This window comes from Perognathus longimembris, chromosome 11 (genome assembly GCF_023159225.1).
Source record: "Perognathus longimembris pacificus isolate PPM17 chromosome 11, ASM2315922v1, whole genome shotgun sequence".
Taxonomy (NCBI): Eukaryota; Metazoa; Chordata; class Mammalia; order Rodentia; family Heteromyidae; genus Perognathus; species Perognathus longimembris.
The window spans coordinates 24,867,640-24,890,863 of record NC_063171.1 but is presented as its reverse complement, the minus strand read 5'-3'; the positions used below and the strand labels follow the sequence as shown (position 1 = coordinate 24,890,863).

At 38.2% G+C, this 23,224-nt stretch overlaps 1 protein-coding gene across 2 annotated transcripts in view; it reads left to right on the top strand.

Moving 5' to 3' along the window:
* Pappa2 (pappalysin 2) overlaps positions 1–23,224 on the top strand; it is a 233,811-nt gene that overhangs the window by 96,218 nt on the left and 114,369 nt on the right. For both annotated transcript variants that reach the window (XM_048356418.1, XM_048356419.1), the window contains exons 6-12: positions 272–464; positions 2,650–2,771; positions 5,058–5,547; positions 9,126–9,254; positions 9,707–9,798; positions 12,427–12,617; positions 14,400–14,546. In XM_048356418.1, coding sequence (XP_048212375.1) covers positions 272–464; positions 2,650–2,771; positions 5,058–5,547; positions 9,126–9,254; positions 9,707–9,798; positions 12,427–12,617; positions 14,400–14,546 — 1,364 coding nt within the window. The remainder of the gene's footprint in view (positions 1–271; positions 465–2,649; positions 2,772–5,057; positions 5,548–9,125; positions 9,255–9,706; positions 9,799–12,426; positions 12,618–14,399; positions 14,547–23,224) is intronic.

The window sequence follows — 23,224 nt, the reverse complement described above, 5'->3', positions numbered from 1 at the left end:
CACTTGAGTGCCAGGTTCACCCTGGATCAGCCCCACTATTAAATCAATGCCCTTGCCTTTGAGATAAGCAAGGGCTAGGCTTTTGCCTTCTCTTTCTCACTTCTAGCTTAGACATCTTCTGAAACAGAATACACTTACTCTTTCAACAAGTGTTTATTGAGACTAGTAAGTACAAGGTATTGGTAACAAGGGCAGAATTTATCAACTACCTTGGTAGACTTTACAGGTGTAATTCCTCTATTTCTTGTGTGTTCTAATTTTGTCTCCACAGATGATGACTGTACTGACAGCTTCACCCCAAACCAAGTGGCCCGCATGCACTGCTATTTGGACCTTGTATACCAGCAATGGAGTCAAAGCAGAAAGCCCACCCCCATTCCCATCCCACCCATGGTCATTGGGCAGACCCAGAAGTCCCTCACAATTCATTGGCTGCCTCCTATTAGTGGAATTATATATGACAGGTGAGACAGGTCTTGCAGTGGGTGAGATGATATATTTTCTTTGCAGAATTTTATGTGAGAATTTTTATGTGAGAAGAAATAGGGACCCCTATTTGCAATTGGGAATGGGTGTACCACTTCTCAGGGCTGCCTCCTCTAGCCAGCTCTATGCTCAGCTCCTTAGCATAGTTGTTCAGCACAGTCTACAAAATAGTTTGCATTGTCATTGGCACCAGGGGCTCTCATAGCCCCCCTTTGGTGAGTCAGCACACATATGCGATGTGTAGAAGAATCATCTTGCTGCAAGTGTGACCTTCTGCAGCTTTGGTCAGATGGGCTGAACAGTAATTCCTCTGTGGGTATGTGCAAACTGGAGTTTTACATCCGTTTATGTAACACATATAAACAATTTAATCTTTCAATTCTTTCTCTGGTACAAATGTTACGATAAAGCAGACATCAGAACTGGCTCCACTGAGAGTCTGTTGGCAGAAAGGGCAGCAATTTGCTTCCTCTTCTCAGTGAGGTGGGCTTGCTTGGAGACCTCCTCACACACGTGTGTTGGGTGGACTCACGTCACATACTCAGCGATTTGTGTCATGTCTGGAGTTGTGTTTACTCCAACCCAGTAGGTATTTGGAATCCTATGTCAGAGAGGAGCCCTAGCTACGCACTCAGCAGCAGGCCCGGAAGGGCCAAGTACATCAGGGAAATGTGGTTTGGAGCAGTGTACGCACAAGATGTGAAGGCAGACTGGAGTCAGAGGGTGGACCTTTACTACTCCTCTTATTTGCCAGAGTATGGGACAGTATGAAGTTGGTGCATTTGCTCGAAGGAATTAATAAACTTCTATCTTTGGGAATTTAATGAACCTCTCTGAGCCTGAATGTTCTCATTAAAAGAATAAGTGAGGTAGTATAGGGATTAGAAATAATTTGTGAAAAACATGTGTAGCCCAAGGCTAGGTGTGTGAGATTTTTAATAAATAGGAGCTGATGTTTTAATTACTACCTGTACCTAACAGCACTGTTCTACTATTTACTAGCGTTTTATAAGATAGTAATATAATACTAAAATGTGCTGTTGGTATGTTACTTGATGAACCTCTCTGATTTGATGCCTATATTTCAAATATATTTTTGTTCACAATTGGACTTCTATAAAATATTTCTACTATGATGAGACTCATAAAATGCACACTTCTTATTTGACTATCATTATTCCTATTATTCTGGTTACTCCAAATGAGGTACCTATGGAGCTCTTTCTACACTGTCCTGATCATTTCATGGACATTTATAGAGTCATCACTCAGTAGGGTTGTGGAAGCCAGTCCCTGTACTAAGTGCTGAGGACAGAAGGACAACGGTGTTAGTTTAACACCACAGAGCAGTGTCCAAAGGGGAAAATTTGAATGTAAATGCTTAACACCACAGAGCAAATTCCAAAGGGAATAGATAGGAATGGTGGGAGCACAGAAGCATGGGTCTCAGTTCTCAGAAGAGGAAGGTAAACATATTGTCAAGAGCATTTAGGTAAGTATATAAAAAACTGAGAAGCTTAGAAAGGCCATTTGAAGGCCAGAAGCCCAGCACATCTTATGGAGTTGTGCACAGGGCATGGTGATGTGTTCATTGCAATGGAAACACAAAAGTCATGGGGTAACTGCATTAGGAAAGGCTGGAGTTCACTTGAGATCCATCTTGGTATGAATTATGAACTCTCTCCAAAGGTAGCAGACATCTAAGGAATAACATGTTTCAGATGGCTTTTGTGCATGTAATTAAAAGTAAGGAGTTCTCATAAAGGATCCCTATAACCAGTAACATTACTCTGAACATTCTTGTCAGTATTTGGGGTGGAGTCTTTAATGACTTTTTGAGAGGCACCAAGAAAAGAAGCTCCATGTTGACCCAGGTTGTGATTGTGTCATATTGAACTTCCCTAGAGCAGAAACCTCTCCCTTGCATCACACGAGGTCTCCCTTAAGTTGTTTCTCTTTTAAAACCTTGAGCTGTTCACGTTGCTGTGAATTTTATGAAGGTAATATCTACACAAGAAGGAAATCCATTGAGAAATGATGCTATTTCCTTTGGCTCTCCAGGGCCTCCAATGCCGTGTCATCCTCTTTCCTCAACGTCTTCTTGATTTCCTTCTTCTAGTTCTTCTGAGGACCACTTCTTACCTTCATCCTTCTTTTTCCCAGGACCCCAGGCAGCATGTGTGGTGCCTGCACTGAAGATGGGACATTCCGTCAGTATGTCTACAAAGCTTCCTCCCAGCGAGTGTGTGACGCTTCAGGTTACTGGACCCCAGAGGAGGCTGTTGGTAGAGTATCATGACTTTTTGATTTAAATGTTATTGGCCACTGAGATTGGGGGTGAGGGTGGAGGGTGGGGGGATAGCATGGGGAGGAATAGGCAATGCATATGAGTTGCTGTGTATATACCCAGCCTTAGAAGGGCTTCCTGAGGCTGCTGGGTGTCAGATAACCCATATATGCTTCAATGTGGATACTCAATGGTTGTGTTGAAGCAGAGGTCAACCTATAACACATGGATAAAGAAGTCAGCCAAAACTCAGGGGTGACGTCAGGGCCCCAATGTGTCCATATGCCTACTTGTCCCTGGAGCACCCTTGGCACATGGTAGAGTAAGCTGACCTCCTCCTCTCCTCTATCAGGAGGATAATAGAGAACACATTGCAGGGAACACTCATTCACTGGCTTGGCGAGTCTGGGTGGGGGTGGGGTGGACTAGGTGTTCCACACGGATTGTTCTCATCTATGCTATTTTATGAGTCTATTAATACTGGTACTACTTGTGCTTCGGATATGATCTAAGCTAGGCGCTAGGAGGGGGAAGATGTTTTTGCTATCTTTTTTCCTGCCCCTCCCTTCACTTCTCAGTCACATACTCACATACTTCTGTCAGGAACCAGGGAGAAATTTCAGCATGAATCTTTTCCCAGTTCCAATCCAGAAAGTGTTACTGACATGACTTTTAGCACCTGGTGATGAATGGCTTGACTTCTTCCTTCACCATTCTCTTCAGTGTTTCCCAATCATCATCTGTTGGTTTTGCTCCCCCTCCCTTATACTTATTAAGTTCCAAAAACTTGCTTAGAAATATGTGGTGGATTCAGTCTTTCTGAATTAACCTATAGTCCTGGTTGTGATAAGAATCAAAAGGAAAACTGAGGACTAAGAATCCATAGTACCTGAGTAATACCATCTGGGGCTTCCAGTAACTTCAGTGACAGGGTTAAAGGGAGACCATTCCATGACTGACTGTACAGGATGCATTTAAATGAAGCTTTTCAGGGGATAAAGAAAAGTGGATACAACATTTACTGCACTTTGAAATTGGTACTTCAAAAAATCTATTTTCTGTAGTAAACAATTTGTTCAGTGCTAGAGCTTTAATGTCTGTCTGCCTTCCTGATCCAAAACTTTTTTAATGCCCATTTTTTCTTAATTTGTAAGAGAATTCAAAGTTATCTGGTGGTAGAGGTAAAAAGAATGAGAATTTCTTGGTTCTAATTCCTGTATCCTTAGGAAAACAAACTCAACTTTGAAGTCCTCTACCTTATGTTTCACACAAGCTTCTAGTAAAAACTTTCTAACAGTGCTTTGGGCTCCTGGAAAGGGCCTTTAATTAGCTAGTATTTGAGGGAGAGCATTGGAAAACTCTGCTAAAAATCAAACAAACTAGTGTTCCTTTGCCAAAAGGAGAAAGAATATATACATATATATATACATATATATATTCTAGTATATATATGTGTATATATATGCATATATATTCTAGCAAGGTGGGGATTACATATTAGTACTTATTTCTAAATAGGAAAATCAAGACAGGCCTCCCATAGCCACACAATTTCTGGCTCAGGGCCAATCAAAAGCTCACCTAGCTGCTCTCTAATTCACTACTGTCTCTTTAATTCCTTTCATGTGCTATTAAAAAACAACAACAAACTTGTATGGATTATTTCCACAGAGATGACTTTAATATATTTGTGATAGTTGACTTTTCACCATTGCACTTTTATTTGGCTACTAATACTCCATTTTTTCTTATGCAATCATGTATTCTTCTATTTCCTATCTTCAGTTTTCTCCCTGTGGTTACTTACCTGTTTATACATGCCCAAATTCAATAATATATGGTTTTAATGTTTGGCTAATTGTCAAGGTGCTGAGGTGCCAAAATGAGATTTTAGAGAAAAAAAGGGAATTTTGTGAAGAATAGCACAGAGACAAATGGAAATTCAAATTAGGCCTCAGAAGCATTAATTTATCATAAATGCTTAATAAATTCAGCATACATATGTTTTCTCTACTTATATGACCTTTAAGAACCATTTCTGCTTGTCCCATTCCCAATTTCCTGCTGAATACCCTTGGTAAAGATGACAGAGGAGCAAGAGTGTCACTGGTTTTAGTTTTACGCCATCCTTAGTAATATTTAAGACATAAGCCACTACACCAACCGACTTCCATAAGTGTTCCAGATCCTTTATTCATTTCTCATCCTGGCTGCTAATATGAGCTACTCATTTTCAGACCTTTCTTCATAACTGCTGATGTCTCTTTCTGCTCATGTCCACCAGGGCCTCCTGATGTGGATCAGCCTTGTGAGCCGAGCTTACAGGCCTGGAGTCCTGAGCTTCACCTGCACAACACGAACATGACTGTGCCCTGCCCCACAGATGGCTGTAGTCTGGAGCTGCTCTTCCAATACCCCGTGCAAGCTGACACTCTTACCCTGTGGGTCACCTACCTCTCTGTGAAGTCCTCCATGGCACTCTTAGACACAGAGATCTTGTTGGAAAATCAGGAGTCTGTGCACCTGGGCCCTTTACACACTTTCTGTGACACACCACTCACCGTCAAATTACCCATGGAAGGGAAAGTCTTGGGGGTGAAGGTCTACACATTAGATGAGAGGATGGAGATTGACGCAGCACTCCTGACTTCGCAGCCCCATAGTCCCTTCTGCTCTGCCTGCAAGCCTGTGAGCTACCAGGTCCTCCGAGAACCCCCCTTTGCCAGTGGCTTACCGGTGGTGATGACACATCCTCACAGGACATTCACAGACATGTGAGTTGTGCAAAAGGGCCTTCCAAGCGGTGGGACGTCCTAAGCCTTAGGGGTGGGTCAGCTTTGTCTCCTCTATTTTGACTTTATATTGTTTGGTTATGTCCTCCCTTGGAGAAATGTTTGGGATTTCAGGAAATGAGAATTTTATTCTAAAGTGGCATATCTAAGACGAATGAAATACTTCCCATAAAGGAGACAAACAAATAGCTTATGGCGGATGTCATCATGATGATGGTGAGGGGGTGGGGAAGGGAGGATGTCACCATGATGATGGTGGGGAGGGACATTACTTATCTGAAGGCTTTCAGTTAAACTCAGTGAAATTGCCACAGATAAGTTACCAGAGGCAGTCTTCAATCTGGTGACAATTTAATTTCTGATTCCTGTTGTGACTCTAATTCTGCCACAGCTTCTGTAACAGAGTAAATGGTTAGTTTTTTTATACCCAGCAGAAAGGCTATGAATTATAAAGAATTTAGTGTCTGTTACAGGAGGCTGGTATCTCCGAAGAACGTCCCTCCACCTCATAATTTTCTTTTCTTTTCTTTCTTTCTTTTTTTTTTTTTGTTGTTGTTGGTCATGGGGTTTCAACTCAGGGTTCAAGCCTGAGCTCTTTCACTCAAGGCTAGAGCTCTATGACTTTGAGCCACAGCACCACTTCCGGTTTTCTGCTGGTTAATTGGAGATAAGAGTCTCATGAACTTTCCTGCCTATGATGGCTTCAAACCTCAATCCTCAGAACTCAGCCTCCCGAGTATCTAGGAAGGATTACAGGTGTGAGCCACTAGTTTTCTTAGAGAATGATCCAGGGGCAGAACTAGGAGGAGACAGTCTTGCCAAAAGTGTTATAGCATTTGGCTTTTGCTATATTATTCATCATCACAAAATGTAGTGGGTCAAAACAATAAATGTTACTTCTCACAGTTCTGAGGGTGGGCTGACATTCTCACTCAGATATCTTGTCCAGAGCCAGATGATGACCCTAGCTGATCTCCTGTGCCTGTTGGAGGCCTCAGCTGAGGCAGCTAGCATGGGGCCTCTTTGCTCATCATCTTTCTGGCTCTGGCCTAGTCTTCCCTTTTTGGTGGTAGAAAGGTTCCCAGCAGTAGGGGAATGAGTCCCACATTACCTGTGTCTTCCAAATCTGTGCTTCACATTATTCTTAATATGGGCTTCCTTCCCGGTAGAGCCACTCAGCTAATTCTGGATTCGAGGGGCAACAAAATAAATGGGTTCTTTCCATGAGCAAAACAGCAGTCAGATCCCAGCAGGTGCAGCCTGGTTAGAGTGGTCCTTTGGCATCTAGCATAACTTACAAAAAGAAAAGCAAATTCCTGCCTGTGATGGAGTGCATTTTTCTTCCCATATTGGCTTTTGTCACTAGGATGAGATAGCAATAAAATGATCAACTTTTTTTCAAGTAGAAAGATAGATCACAGGGCTAATTTAAATTAAAAGAACAACAACAAAAAAAAAAGAAATGTGGGTATTGGTGTGGCTCATGTATATAACCATAGCCATATCATAACTATACAGGAGGAGGCTGAAATCTGAGGACCTTGGTTCAGGTTCAAAGCCAGCCAGATCAGGGACTGATAATATGGCCTAGTAAAGTGCTCACTTCGTATACATGAAGCCCTGGGTTCGATTCCTTAGTACCACATATATAGAAAAAGGCAGAAGTGTTGCTGTGGCTCAAGTGCTAGAATGCTAGCCGTGAGCAAAAAGAAACCAGGAACAGTGCTCAGGCCTTGAGTTCAAGCCCCAGGACTGGCAAACAAAACAAAACAAAACAAAGCGAGCCAGATCAGAAGAGCCTGTAAGACTCTTATCTCCAACTAACAAGTGCAAAGCTTGAAGTAGAATTGTGGTTCAAGTGGTAGAGACTCAACCTTGAGCAAAAAAGCTGGACAAGAGTATGAGGCACTGAGTTCAATCCCTACCACTGGGAATGAGCAAATTAATGGATGGATTAATTAATTAATAAGTAAGAAAATGGCACTTTTTAGCTTCTCTGGTAAGGAAGTTAATATGTTATTTGTTACCTAATGATATCCTTGTTCCTACACATAAACTTTTAAGGCCAACAATTTCCCAGTTTATAGATAGAAAACAGGCACTTGATTTGGTTGCCTAACCTGGTAAATAAATGACAGACTCGTGATTAAAATCCAATTTTCCAAAAGAATCTCATTTCCATTCTCTTTGCTCAGTAGCACATTGACTTTTACAAACTCAGAGATCATTGAATGCCTGAGCTAACTGCCATTAAGATTCTCCCACCCCATGAAGAGTAAACACATACTGACATTTCCATCTAATCCTTTTCCCAGCCAAAGAACACTGTAAGACTTTTATGCACGGCTGGACAAGAAGCCCTGGAGAAACCACCTTGTAAAGGGGAACCATCAAAATTGACTAGGATATAAAATTGGGCTTGCTTTAGAAATATCTGGCACTGTTGTGAGGGTTGCTTCCTCAAGAAAGAAAGCTAATTTGGAAGTTTAAATGACACTAAAATTTAGGTAACTTTCCTATTAAAATTTCTTAAAAGCCAGGATAGAGGTATTTGGGAAACCCCAAGATATTTCCTGTTTGCTGGGCATGTTACACCAGGTGAGCAAATGGAAGCTTCATGGTCCAGTTGAAGAGTTTCAGAGAAAAGAGTGCCTTGGCAAGACAGTCCCAAAAACTCCATTGAGATTTTGTCCTTTTAAATAACTTGCATCCTAGCTTAACTTTGGTAGTACTTTTCAAGTCAGGCAAAGCACTGGATGAAAGTAGGGTTTATCTTTGGAACTAGCAGCCTCCCTTCTTGACCCCTTTCGTCATCTAAATGCCTGTCTCTCCTGGTCTCTTCTTGATCACGGCACTAGGGCTCTATTGAGTCCAATCCATTTCTCACATAAACTGTTACAAAAGCCCACTTCCAACCTTTTATAGATACAAAAAATGTAAGGGGAAAAATATCCACCTTGAGTTTAATTCCAGCATTATGAAGAAACAAATCTAATGTATTTCTAATGGAATATTTTGTGCCTCTCCCACATATTAATGGGAAATGTTGCAATCTCCTGATGCAATGTAGCTGCTCTTACCTTTAAGGATTTAATCTCTTCCAGACAAGAATTCTCTTGAGAGATAAGAAAGCTGGGATCCACAGTCATAGGAAGGGCTTTAACTGAGCCCCACTTTGAAACCCAATTTCCAGTTTCTCTGATTACTTATAGAAACAGAGCACTATTTTTTTCAGTAATTGTCCTGTTTTCACTCAGTGAAAACTCATACCATACCATTTTCCTAAGTTATCTCGGACTGCTATGTTTAATGTTAACTCATCCTGCACTTATTCCATGTTAACTGCATGGAGTATATGGGCAATACTGAGATAAATGTGGATTCACACATTGTCTTGCTCTGTAAGTCAGCACTGTGGTTTTTATTGCAGACAAGGCTGTGTGTTCGAAGTATCTGTGCTCCATCACTGTTTTCTAAATCTCTTATGAGCCATCTGCAAAGGACCCAGTGCAGGCTTTATTTTGAGGATATCATGGTCATTAACCCATTGGTTTCCACAGGGAGGTCACACCTGGGCAGATGTATGAATACCAAGTCCAAGCTGAGGCTGGAGGAGAAGTGGGAGAAGCTTCACCTCCCCTGAACCACGTCCACGGAGCTCCTTACTGTGGTGATGGGAAGGTCACAGGGTGAGTCTTATGTGTGTGTGTATGAATATATGTTAGGCCAATCTGATTATGACTCTTGGCCTCCAGTTTGAGGTTGACTTGTTTGGAATTAGAAAGGGTAACCTACCTTACAAAATCTGGGACTTTGTGATCATCTTAAGAGGTCTGTCATATCTGTGTAGTTATGAAAGAATCCACTTTGATTTATACCTCATCCTAGGTTATTGAGCTACATCCTTAGCCTATGCTTAATTTTAGCCAAAACATCAGAAGCGATCATCACCCCCATCTGAAATGTCTATGTGTTGGTTTGTTTTCCAAAAAGTACCCTTTTAGCTCCTACTCTTCCGTTATGTACTGCTTAAGGAGGAATTTTAACACATTGAAAATGATGGTAGCTACACAGACACACCAAAAAAGCAACAATAAAAACAACAATCCTGTTATGTGTGTGTTTGTATGTGTATGTCTAGAAGCCTGGGAGAAGAGTGTGATGGCGGAGATCTGTTGAATGGAGATGGATGTTCAAGGGCATGTAAACTAGAGGAAGGCTTCAACTGTGTAGGTGAGTTTAAGAATCCCTACCTAGCATTATATCTTTTTATATAGATTATTAAAAGTTTTACTGTAAAGGTGATGTACAGAGATGTACAGTAACATAAGTAAGGTAAGAAGTACATTTCTTTATGAATAGTGTTACCCCTTCCTTCATTTTCTCCTGCTTTCCCCCAGCCCCCGAAATCCGCCCCCCCAACCCCATTGTAAAATTCACTTCCAACATAATGTCTACTGAGCATCATTTTTTGCAGTGGTTCACCCTGTGATTCCCCTTCCCTTTCCCAAATCAGATGAATTTATATACAAGACAAAGGGTACAGAAGTCAAAAACAGTGACAACATGGAATAAACCAAAAAAGAAAAGGAAAGAAAGCATCAATAAGCATCAATAAGCATCATTTTATAGGGTCATATGCAAATAGCTATTAAGCTATTGTGATCCTCTGGTAAGAATAGACATATTCTTATTATTCCAAATGAGGGAACCATGTAACTTATGTTTGTTTTGGATCTGGCTTGCTTCACTTAATACAATTTTCTTCCAAGTTTTTCCATTTATCTTAATTTTAGATGTCTCGGTGTATCACTTTGTGAGTTCTTGATATCCTGGAACATACAGCTTAATGATGATGATGATAACATTTGATGTATGCCAATCACTATTTCATATTGACCTAGCATCGTTGATTTTCTATCCATCCAAGCCATTACTCTATCCATCCACACATCATTCATAGATTTAACAGGCAAATACCCAAATATACCATGTATTTAGTAGTCCCACCACATATTCAGTATTTGTCATGTACCAAAAGCCATATAGAGACCTATTCCTTTTTAGCAGTGACTTAGCATTCAACTTTGTTCTCTTTTAGAAAGCACTTTTATGAAATCCTGGGAGTCCTATAGCTTCTGTTTACATAATTCTATCAGTGACAGATGCACTTTGAATTAGACCTTTAAAAAGAAGACTTTGCTACAGATACTTCTCCCATTTTTCAGTTTGTAAACTGAGGCTCAGAACATTTGAATGACTCATTCAACAACATCAACAAGGCCACTGTAGAGCCATTCCTGAATCCAACTTTTTCTGTACTCAGTCAAGAGCATTTTCCTTGCTATGAAGCTACAGAGAATACATTTTTCCTATTTTATTTGACTACCATTCAGATATTTGAAATGTGTCCTTATTATTTTCCTTTCCAATCCAAACATCCCCTCATGTGATTAGGTTTCCAGACCCTTTCCTATTTACCTCAACCTGGCATGTTTTACATAGTCAATGCCCAGAAAGGAATCTAATACTCCAGATGTGGTTTGGCTGTGCAGAATGTACAGAATGGATTACCTCCCTCTTCTTTGCAGAAGTATTGGTTAATGCCACCTTTGTTTGCATCCTTTCTTTTTTGGTAGCCACACAGTGGTCTCATAATGAAAATAAGCACACATTCTCCAAACACTGTGCTGTCTAGAGCAAGTCTCATTTAACTTAAGAACAAACTTCACTTTTTTTTTCTATCACATTTGATCCCATGAAGTTTGACTCATATTTCCTCAGATTCTAATTCCAGTAAGACTATATCTAAATTATTTTAACTGTACTTAAATACTATGCTTAGAGTTTATTTAAATTATTTACCAGCTATAGTTAACGTGGAATGTTCTACCACTAAGACATTGTTTTCAGTAAGTACTGAGTTCATTTTATGTTAAGCATATAGTTGTATTTTATTATTGTTCAAAAGATTAGACTCGAAGCATTTGAAATGTATTTTTAAGTGGTCTGTTATTTTCAGACGAATTTGATAAAAAGAAGTTTTAATTCTATGGCATAAAAAGTAGACAAGAGAAAGAGTAGGTGTGGCCCAAGTGATAGAGTGCTAGCCTTGAGCTGAAAAGCACGACAGCACTAAGGCCCTGAGTTCAAGCCCCATAACTAACAACAACAAAAAAAGCAGACAAGAAACAGGGAGGCCTGGGTTATAAAGAGAATATCATTATTTTCATCTTGTATATTGAAGCAAATGAGTCTCCATATCTGTCAATGAAGACTCAGTTCTGTTTTTTAAGAGAAATTATATTGTGAGCAAATAGTTTGCTTGCCCAGTGAATCAATCAAAGCTTGCTTTCCAGTTCTCTTTTCAGAGCAGTTACTTAGCCAAAAAAATAGAATTCAGTGACAAGAGTGGTTGAAACACAACTCAATGAACAAACCCCTCAATTATTTTATTATTTAAAAAGTAAAAAGGATTAAAAAACATAATGTAACACACATATCATTTGAATCTTCTTTCCACTCCTTCCTACCTCTTTCACATCTCCAACATTCCCTAGTGTCTAGCTATTTTTTCCTCTATCCATCCTGCAGCTGCTTTCCTCACCCATCCCTTCTCTGCCTGCCCCAGCCCTTCCTTTGGCCTTATTTTGTGGGTGAATTTTAACCCTTTCCCAGTGAAGAAAGGATCTTCTTTCTTAAGGTTGTGAGTGTGGTGTTTTTGAGGTGAGGATTGAGCTGGAAGGAAATCACAGGATCTACTTTGGTGGGGTAGAGGAATAATGCAGTGAACACAGCCATGCTAGTTTTTCCCCATGAACTATAACAAGATTTTCAAATAAAATGCATGCTTCTTGTCAGGGGAGCCAAGTCTTTGCTACAGGTATGAAGGAGATGGAATCTGTGAGCCCTTTGAGAAGGAAACCAGCATTGTAGACTGTGGCTTCCACACTCCTGAAGGGTATTTGGATCAGTGGGCAACCCAGGCTTACTCATCTCATGAAGACAAAAAGTGTCCTGTTGCCTTGGTAACCGGAGAACCTTATTCCATGGTAAGTTAAGACAGGTGAACTGGGTCACAATTGTGAAGCAAGATTGTGAAGTTACACCCCTAGTATCAAAATGAGAGCTTTCTCCAGATATTGGTACTCTGGCTCCTTTTCTAACCTCACTGATCTCAGAACAAGTGGAAAAGCTCATGGATTAGCAGTGAAACCCTATAACTCATACTCACCTCCACCCAATCTCAGTGGCTTTTGTCTAGGAAACTTTGATCCTTGGTTGAGTCCACAGTATACACACAGAATCTCCAAACTCTATTTACAAATACATGTATCAGAACTTACTCTGAACCTCTATATTTTGAAGTAAAAGAATAAAATGAGGCAGTAATAACTCAGAAATCTTCAGGTACACCACTCAGTTCCCTAGCATTACCATTATATCATCTTGGACAAGTCCCTAAACCTCCCTATTTCCCAAATTTCTCATATGTAACTGAATATACGACTATCTTTTGTATTTAATGGAATGATGTATTATAAAGGTCAAATGAGATGTAACTTATGTGTAAAATATCAAAGGAGAACTATATGTAAATAATAATTATTCTTGTAGAACTCTTAGAGATATTCAGTTTCCCCTGAACATCTACCTAAGTAGATGGGAGATCCTCTATAGATTCTGAAATGTGACACTAATAATACTTATAATTTATACTTGAATACTGAAGGAAGATTAAAGGCTCTTGGGTACTTTTCAGATGCTTCTCATTGCCAAATAGACTCTTCAATACTTCCTAACAATGGGTAAATCAGTATTTCATAGAAGTATTAGCTTGCTGATTGATTCAAGCCAGGATGAAATAATTGTGGTTTAGATCCACTCAAGCTGCTTCTCTACTTCACGCCTCTCCTCAAAGACACCTGTGTCTTCCACCCTTGGCTTGCAGAATGTTTTCCCCTCCTTCTAAATGGCTCCTTCTCTACCAGGCATGGAATCAGCCTTTCAAGGAGGAAGAATTTAGCAAGCCAAAGGGAAATTAGAGTATGCCAGCTGAGTATTTCCTTTTCATTAGGAAAATGGCAACATTTTTGGAAGTCCAACACTATAGACTTCTACCCACATTATAGTGGTCAGATACAGGTCACTTCTTCCCTTTACTTGTAAGGAACTCTGAGAAGATGGGCCCTTTATGTCACTAGTGACCTTAAGCGACATTGGAGTTTGTTAATAAGAGAGTAAGGGGAATTAGATGTGATTAGGCAACTACCTTTTCTGCCACACTCTCTCAGCCTAATCATAGCATCTTTCTCTGGAAGCCAGGAAAGTTAGGAAATTTTGGTTAACGATACCTCTCTGAAGTAGGTTTTGGTCTAATCTGTCTTCCCAAAGTGAAATGAGCAAAGTTTTCCTGGAGTTCTGTTTTTCTTCTCCAAAGAAGAAAATTTTATCCTAACCCAATGCCCGGTTGCTTCCTTAGTCAGTAGCTTCCAACATGGGACCAGATGAAGTTGCATGATTAGAATTTATCCACAATTTTAGAAAGAATGGATTGGCTAATCCTTGGAATTGTTACCTGAAATATGTCAGGACTATTCTTTGTGCAAGTTCCCTTTGCCAGTAGTGGGCTGAGTTGTTGTATATGTTTGTTTTTAACTTTGTAATGTTATGTTATGAATATCAACAGAAAACATTGAGAAGTTACTGACATTGAAAAGATTGAGAAGTTTTTTGTTTGTTTCCTGCCAAAAACTTTGGTCTCATACAGAAGAGCTTGTCTTTACTTATCACTCATACTCTGCACCTAAGTTTTTGTTGAAATTACATTTCAGATTTGCACATCATACCATCCAGATTTACCCAAACATCAGCCCCTAACTGGCTGGTTCCCTCATGTCAGCAGAGGGAAAAGACCCCAGGATGAAGACAGTGAGCAGCTGGAGGATAGCCTGGAGAAGAATGATGAGATATGGCTTGAAGTAAGTGGCCTTGATTTTTGTAAGTGGTGGAGTGTGTGTGTGTGTGTGTGTGTGTGTGTGTGTGTGTGTGTGCATGTGTGTGCTTCTGTTTGTGTGTAAATGCATTCAGTGACTTGTCAGAGATTACATTTTGTTATTTCAAGTTTATATATATATATTTTTTTTAAAAAGATGACAGTGGAGTTGTGACTCAGGACCTCATACTTATTGCCACAACTCCAGCCTTGTGCCTCCATGCTTAAGTATATCTTGTTCCAGACTTTTCTTTTGTGAGAGATTCCTTCTTACTCCTTCAATCTCACTGTTAATTATAGATCTGTTTAGGCTGCTTATAGCCTCATGGCTTGATTTTGGTAGGTTATATGGGTCCAGAAATTCATCCATTTTACTTTTGAAGTGTTTCCTTCTGATCCTCTGCATTTCATAGCTATTATTGCAATACCTTTTACATTTTAATGGTATTAATTTGAGTCTTCTCTTCCATTTGTTAGTTTGGGTAAGAATTCATCAAATTTATTTATATATCCAAAAAACCAAAATTTTGCTTCTTTGATCCTTTTTATTTGAGATTCCATCAAGTGATTTTTCTGCCTTTATCTTCACTATTTCTTTCCACATATTAATTTTGAGTTTCCCTTGCTCTTATTTTTCTAGGATCTTGAGATATCAATTTTACTTAATCATAGCATGTTTGAGATTTTTTAAAAGGACAAAGTAACTAAAAGCTCAACTTATCAAAGCCCTTAAGTTTCCTTCTAAGCCTGACATTTGTTATATCTCACAACATTTTCCATCTTATTTTTGTTGTTATTTGGTTCACACATACTTTCAAATGTTTGTTGTGATTTCCTTCTTGACTATTAAGTTAATTATTAGTGTGCTATTTAATTTAAAGATATTTTTAGAATTTTGGGTTTTGTTTTTATTTACAGCTAGGTGTTGGTCCAAAGTTTACTGTGTATTTCGATACTTTGAAATGTGTTGAACCTTGAATTCACATGAGTATTGGTCAGCATATAGTCATTGTTAGTAACTACTACACATACAAGTAATGCATGATTTGCAATTGTTAGATGCTACATTGATCTTGATAGGTCAAGTTTGTACATCACATTCTTTTTAAAATTTCCTGTATCATCTGTATTTTAAGTATACATTTCCCCCAATTCTTTTTGCAGTGCTTTACAAGGATGCAATTCTTCTAACACAATCTTGGCTTTCTTTACTTTCCCTTTGTTTCTGTTGTTTTTGGATTCATAAATTTTGGTGCTGTATTAATAAATATGTAGGCAGCCCTCTACATGCGAGAACAGAACCACAAAATGGTTCTGACTGTGAAACTATGCAAAGCAAACAGTAACAATGGGAAACATTACAATTGTATCATGGCTCCTAACATGTTTACACCAAATGCTGTTATTTTTCATTAAGCATATGTAAATGAATGAAACAAACAGTAATTCTTAAACCTTCTTGTCTCACTAATTTAAAGCATGAAGAAGAACATGCAGAATTAAAATATTAAATTTCTCTGTAAATAACAAAAAAGATGCCAAGAGTAGTTTTCCCATTGATTGTCTTTTTCTCTTTCTGATTTATGTGAAAAAACAGGCAATTTTTATGTATCTAGGAATTTTCTTATTCCTCACTGAGCTTATCAGCTCCAATAGTTTATCATTCATTCTTTCTTTGTTGTGAAACATCTCTGAGTATTCATCAAACAGGAAGTTTGCACTTGATATCACTTCCTCTAATACATCTTCATCCTTTGTGTCAAAACCACTTTTCTCATTAAAAGTTACAGTTGAACCTTCCACTATTGAGGTTCTCTGGCTATGTATCTAGAGTTTTCAATGGCACTGATGTGTACATCCTCTCAGTCAACTATTTGACTAAGTTTAACTTCAGTACCATCATTTATCTTTCCTTTGCTTCATTTTCAGCCTTGTTCATTACCTCCTCTGATGTCCATTTTTGTGAATTGTCTTGTAGATTTATCATAGGAGAACCAGAAATAACACTTGACTGTGTCTTTGTGGCCCAAACTAGCTGATACTTTACGAGTGGTAAAATTGGTCACAGTCATGATTCACACCTGGTCATTTTTTAATGGAAAGGATAGCAGTAAAAATTTCTACTTTATGCATTTGCTCTGAGTACTTTACCAACTGAAATTTGAATACTCTTGTTGAATGACATATTTAGTAATGCAGATTGCTATTGTTTGTGTGTGTGTCAAAATAACTGTATAAATTGGAAACTGTGAGTATGTAATTTAAGAATTTGTCTATCAGCATAGTAATTTGTCACTTTTAACAAAGAAATAACTTTTCTCTCTAATAATAGCAAGTTAATTTCCCTACACTTATTTTGTTTGAAATGCTCTATCTTGTAATCTGTTTAAAGTGTGTTAATCTTACTAACTTAAAAGTTCATGTCAGATAGCACCCGTATCTTTGTGACCTAAGTTCTGTTTACATTGACTGTTTTTGTCTTAGTTCATTAAAAAAATGATGTGTTCATTGAATATCAGACATTGAATACACTGAACAGTTTCCAGTTAATTCTATTTCCTTTTCAAAGTGACTTTCTGACATTTATTAAGATGTGAGGAAGGTCACCTTAATCCAAAAAAGTAATTAAGAACCTCAATATGTGCTCTTGTTTTGTGTCCTTGATATGTTTCTCAGTTTTTCTTCTTCCTTGCTCTTCTGAGATTTACATGAAAAGCTTGAATTGGACCCTCCACTTTGTGATCTCTGACATGCAATTTCTATTTCTTCGACTGTACATGTCCGGCAATGATCCAGATACAGTTGTTAGCTTCTCTGTAGTCAATTTTTGCTTGGCTTTCTATACTCTTAGACTGCACAGTTGGGGATGTGTACTTCAGAGGCACAAAATGTTGAGTTTCTCTAATATTGTTTCTTTCCTTTTGAGACATTGTGAACTTAGGTCCTGACTGTCTTGATTGTTCTCAAATGCTTCCAAGTATTATTGATTTTTTTAAATGTAATTCACGTTTTACAATTACCCTTGCCAGAGGTGTTTGTTTTGCTACAAGATAACTCTATCATAACTGAAAGAGGTATTTCCAACTGGAATGACATATCAATTTGATATTTCATATATTTATGTTAATAACCTGTTCTTATGAGTGACAAAAAGAATAATTCTTGCATTAAGTAAACAAACTCAGGGCTGGGAATATGGCCTAGTGGCAAGAGTGCTTGGCTTGTATACATGAAACCCTGGGTTCAATTCCTTAGCACCACATAGATAGAAAAGGCCAGAAGTGGCACTGTGGCTCAAGTGGCTCAGTGCTACCCTTGAGCAAAAAAAGAAGCCAGGGACAGTGCTTAGGCCCTAAGTTCAAGCCCCAGGACTGGCAAAAGAAAAAAGAAAAAGAAAAGAAAACAAACTCAATAAAATCACTGAACGTTGCATTAGTCTGTAATATGTACTAATAAAACATATATTTTAAAAACCCCACAATGTACCAAATAAATTAAGAAGTAATTTTGAAAAATAAACTAGTTAGACTTTTTATGCCTTTTAAAATTTTTGACAAGTTTAGAATTTCTGACACTTCATTCTTCTTTCACTGTAATTTAATTTTGATGTGATACACAAATATGATTTGTATGGAATGGATCAGTGCACAATTGATTGCACTTGAGAGAAACACCAGTACAAGAAAACATTCTCCTTAAAATTGCCTTTCCAAAATCTTTCATTTAGTAAAATACTACTTGTCCCCCTCACCCCAAAGACTTCTAGTATTTTGTTTCACAATTTACTGGAGTCTAATATTCCTTTAGTTTTTCTTAAATTTTTTTAACTTGAGCTTAATAAACCATAAGAAGCTTCCTAAATAGCATAAGGTGTAAATTGTTTTTTTGTTAATGGAAATAATAAGCATGTTTTACAGTCATTTATTGCTTAAAAATGCACTCTCTTGCATGTTTTTTTTTTTTTTTTTTTTTTTGGCCAGTCCTGGGCCTTGGACTCAGGGCCTGAGCACTGTCCCTGGCTTCCTTTTGGTCAAGGCTAGCACTCTGCCACTTGAGCCACAGCGCCACTTCTGGCCGTTTTCTGTATATGTGGTGCTGGGGAATCGAACCCAGGGCCTCATGTATACGAGGCAAGCTCTCTTACCACTAGGCCATATCCCCAGCCCCTCTTGCATGTTTTTTAATCTTTACAATCCTCATACATTTCACAAGTTAGGGGTCCCCTGTTTTATAGATGAGGAAAATTTTTAAAAAAAATCAACGATCCACAGTGCCTTTTTTATATCCCTCAAGAAACAATAACAATTGTTGGAGGGGATGTGGCCAAAAGGGAACCCTACTTTATTGTTGGTGGGAATGTAAATTGGTTCAGCCACTCTGGCAAGCAGTATGGAGAGTCCTCAGAAGGCTAAATATAGAACTCCCTTATGACCCAGCAGCCCCACTTTTGGGTATCTATCCAAAAGACCACTAACAAAATCACAGTAAAGCCACCAGTATAACAATGTTCATCGCAGCACAATTTGTCATAGCTAGAATCTGGAACCAACCCAGATGCCCCTCAGTAGACGAATGGATCAGGAAAATGTGGTACATATACACAATGGAATTTTATGCCTCTATCAGAAAGAATGACATTGCCCCATTTGTAAGGAAATGGAAGGACTTGGAAAAAATTATACTAAGTGAAGTGAGCCAGACCCAAAGAAACATGGACTCTGGTCTCCCTTATTGGGAATAATTAGTACAGGTTTAGGCAAGTCATAGCAGAGGGTCACAAGAGCCCAATAGCTATACCCTTATGAACACATAAGATGATGCTAAGTGAAATGAACTCCATGTTATGGAAACGATTGTTTTATCACAGTTGTAACTACTTTCAACGTCCTATCTGTATCTGTAGCTTCTATTATTGATGATGTTCTTGTATCACCTTCCTGTGGTTGTACCTACACTATCTCTGTAATCTTATCTGAGTATATTGGAAACCATGTATACTGGTATTAGAACTAGGAAATTGAAAGGGAATACCAAAATTGAGAGACACAGGGTAAAAAAAGACAAACAACTACAAAAGCAATACTTGCAAAACTGTTTGGTGTAAGTGACCTGAACACCTCATGGGGGGAAAGGGAAAGGGGGAGGAGGAAGGGGGGTATAAGGGACAAGGTAACAAACAGTACAAGAAATGTATCCAATGCCTAACGTATGAAACTGTAACCTCTCTGTACATCAGTTTGATAATAAAAATTTGAAAGAAAAAAAATAAGATAGTAAGCCTGAAGTTCAGGTTCTGACCTCTGGACTCGATCTCATGTTCATCCTTTGCCGTCTGTTGTTCCATCAATCAAAACTTATTAAGTATTTCCAATATGCCAAGTACAGAATTAAGGACTAGAGATGGGCAAAAGATGAGCAAGTAGCCAAATGAAAACCTGTGTGGAATTGACTTAAAAATACTTCCTGCCTTCTGCTGGATTTCTTCTAAATATTTCGTAGCTGGCACTCAGTCACTTGAGCCATGCCTCCACTCCAGGTTTTTGCTGGTTAATTGGAGGTAAGAGTTTCTTGGATTTGTTTGCTTGCCTGTCTTTGAACCTTAATCAGTCTTTTGTGGCCTGAGCCACTTGCACCTGGATTGTTTTTTCATTTTCATTAGTATGCATTGATTGTACAAAGGGATTCCATAGTGACATGCCCATTAATGTGTACACTGTATTTTAATCAAATCCATCCCTCTATCACTCCCTCTCATCTCCCTTCTCACAACCTGGATCTCAACAGGTTTCCTTGCTGCATTTTCATAGATGTATATAGAGTTCTTGGTCAATATTCATCCCCACCCAATACCCTTTCTATTCAACCTCTCCCCTTCTACTTCCACCACAACCCAAAAACCAAACTTATTTTATATTATTTTTCCCCAAATAATTGTTTATTTATTGTCAAAGTGATGTACAGAGGGGTTACAGTTTCATACGTAAGGCAGTGGGTACATTTCTTGTACAATTTGTTACCTCCTCCCTCATTCCCTCCCTTCCCCTCTCCCCCTTTCCCTCTTATATATTCTTATCATTCATTTATAAAGAGTAGATTATGGTCATAAAGCTTATTAAATGCTTATTTTAAACTCCAGGTATGAGAAACCAACAAACAGATGCACCATTTCTTCCAAGAAGCACTTAGGATCTAAGCAGTAGACATCATATGAAGCCATGTGAGAAGCAGATACCCACATCACTGCTTCTTGTTTGGTTCATAGGGAGCCAGTGAACATATGCAAAATCATATGCTCATGTTTATTTTCATGATTGTTTTAAAATGTCTCCAATTTGGAATGGTCTCACTCAGACTGGACTGGTTAGCAATCCCAACACAAACTACCACATGCTCACAGTATTTTAAATACCAGGGTCCTCTTCCACATGAGTTATAAATCATGGACCACTGCCTGGAAACCCTTGCTGCATAAAGCCTACTGCCTGTTAACCATAATTTCTGCCCTTTGTTTGAGTTCAACAGCCAAACACTGAATATGAATCCTTAAGAGTGAATACAGTGCATGTTAGGTTGAATGGGTTCCAAAGATGAGAACACTTTATGCATGGAGAAGAATTATGTTTATTGAACTGGACTGAATTTCACTTATTTATTATGAATTCTCATGACAAGTCCCTAACAGAAATATGATTTCTCTTTGTACTCATTACCTGACTTATGAAACAGTAACCTCTCTGTACATCACCTTTATAATAACAATAAAAAGGAAAAATATGTTTTCCCTCATTTTAAAAATCTTAAAATGCATAAATATTTTAGGTAATGTAACTAATACAGATAGGACTGAAATTGAAATCATTTCTACAAAACCCATGGTCCTTCTACTCTTTATGAGGGTTTTGAAACATTTTGTGTGTAGAGAGATTTAGATTAAAATATTTATTTAGATTTAAATATTTTGAGTTTTTGGGTTAGTTGCCAATATCACAACTATTGAACATTGCTCTTAGTGTGGAGGTAGCCAAGACAATCTGTAAATGAATGTGTATGGCTGTAATTCAATAGAACTATACTTAGGAACACCGAAGTCAGAGTTTTGGGTGATTCTCACATTATTCATATCGTTTTTGGCAATGAAAATAAACTTAGCTCATAAGCTATAAAAATGGACAATGGGTCAGATTTAACATATGGGTTACAATTTGCTAACTCTTATTCTATGTTGCGAATATTTTGAATGTTTATCTTCTACCTATTCTATGACAACATCCACTCTTTTTTTAAAAATTAATTTACTTTATTGTTATAATAGAGGTAATGTACAGAAGGATAACAGTCATGAGTACATTTCCTTTTGTACAGTGTCTTCTGTTCCCTCATTTTCTCCCAAACTTTCCTTCTTGTCCCTATTTATGAGTTATGTAGTTCACTTATCAATGTCCAGGGAGCTCCACTATTGAACTTTTTTGGCCCTTTTCCCCTGGAATTCCCATCCTCCTGAAGATATACATGTGAATATGCCATACATTAGAGAAGAGAGAATTATCAAAAACTGAAAACCAAAAAGCAAAATAAAATCCTCTCAATTTTATTTAATAAACACTTCCTTCTATCACCAACATGGTTTGCTGTAGAAGATACAGAAATGAATGGGAAACCATCTTCAATCTTAAGGTGCATATATGGCAGTCAGCTCATTTACACTGATGTTGTGGAGGACAAATAGCGTAAGCATATGCTACAGATACATATACAGTAAAGTACAAAACTGACTCAAATGTTCTGAAAACTGACTTGACATGAGAAACAGACATAAAGCTTATCTTATGTTCATTCTCCTATTTATCACATCTTCCATATTCTTACACACACACACACACACACACACACAAACACACACACACTTCAGTTATAGCCAATTGCATTTTGTACAGGAAATTACCAGGTTTTTCCTATTTCCATTACATTTTAAGGTGCAAATGTTTTTTTTTTCTCTATAGTGCTTATTCTACTGTGTCTCCTTAATACATGCACACATACCTCTGAAGACTTTACTTAAGAATTGTGTCATTTGTATAATGGAGCCTTTTCTAAACTGCATTCCCAAGTGTTAGACAGCATATTCAACTTCTTTCTCAAAATATGCTTTTCCAGACTGCTTATATACTTCACAGTTCTTATTTATTTACTCTTCATTCTACAACTGTATGGATTGTGTGGACAGAAACCATTTGTTGGTCCTGAATGTAGTTCTAGTACTGAGTGCAAAGCCAGGTTGTTGCATTGTTGTTGTAGTAATGTGTTTGATGAATGAATAAATGATGGTGTGTTAGGCTTTAACTTCGGCACATTGGAGTACATTGAAATTATTTATGGCAAAGGCTAGAGGTTACTAAATCAGATGGTGCTAGATTGAAAAGGTTGACCAAAACCAGAAATAAAAGTAAAACACTTCTTCTTGTAAAACTTTTAAATGTGGGGCTAAAATATTACATCAAGGAGAACTTTTTTAAGGATGGGAAAATTGATTGTGACAGGGTTGGAAAGTAGAATCTGAGATAGAACTGTGCATATAGGAGATTTATTAAAGAACAGCCTAGGAACCAACATATATTTGGGTAAAAAGAGAAGGAAGTGTGAGAGGATGAACAAAAAAGTTGAGAA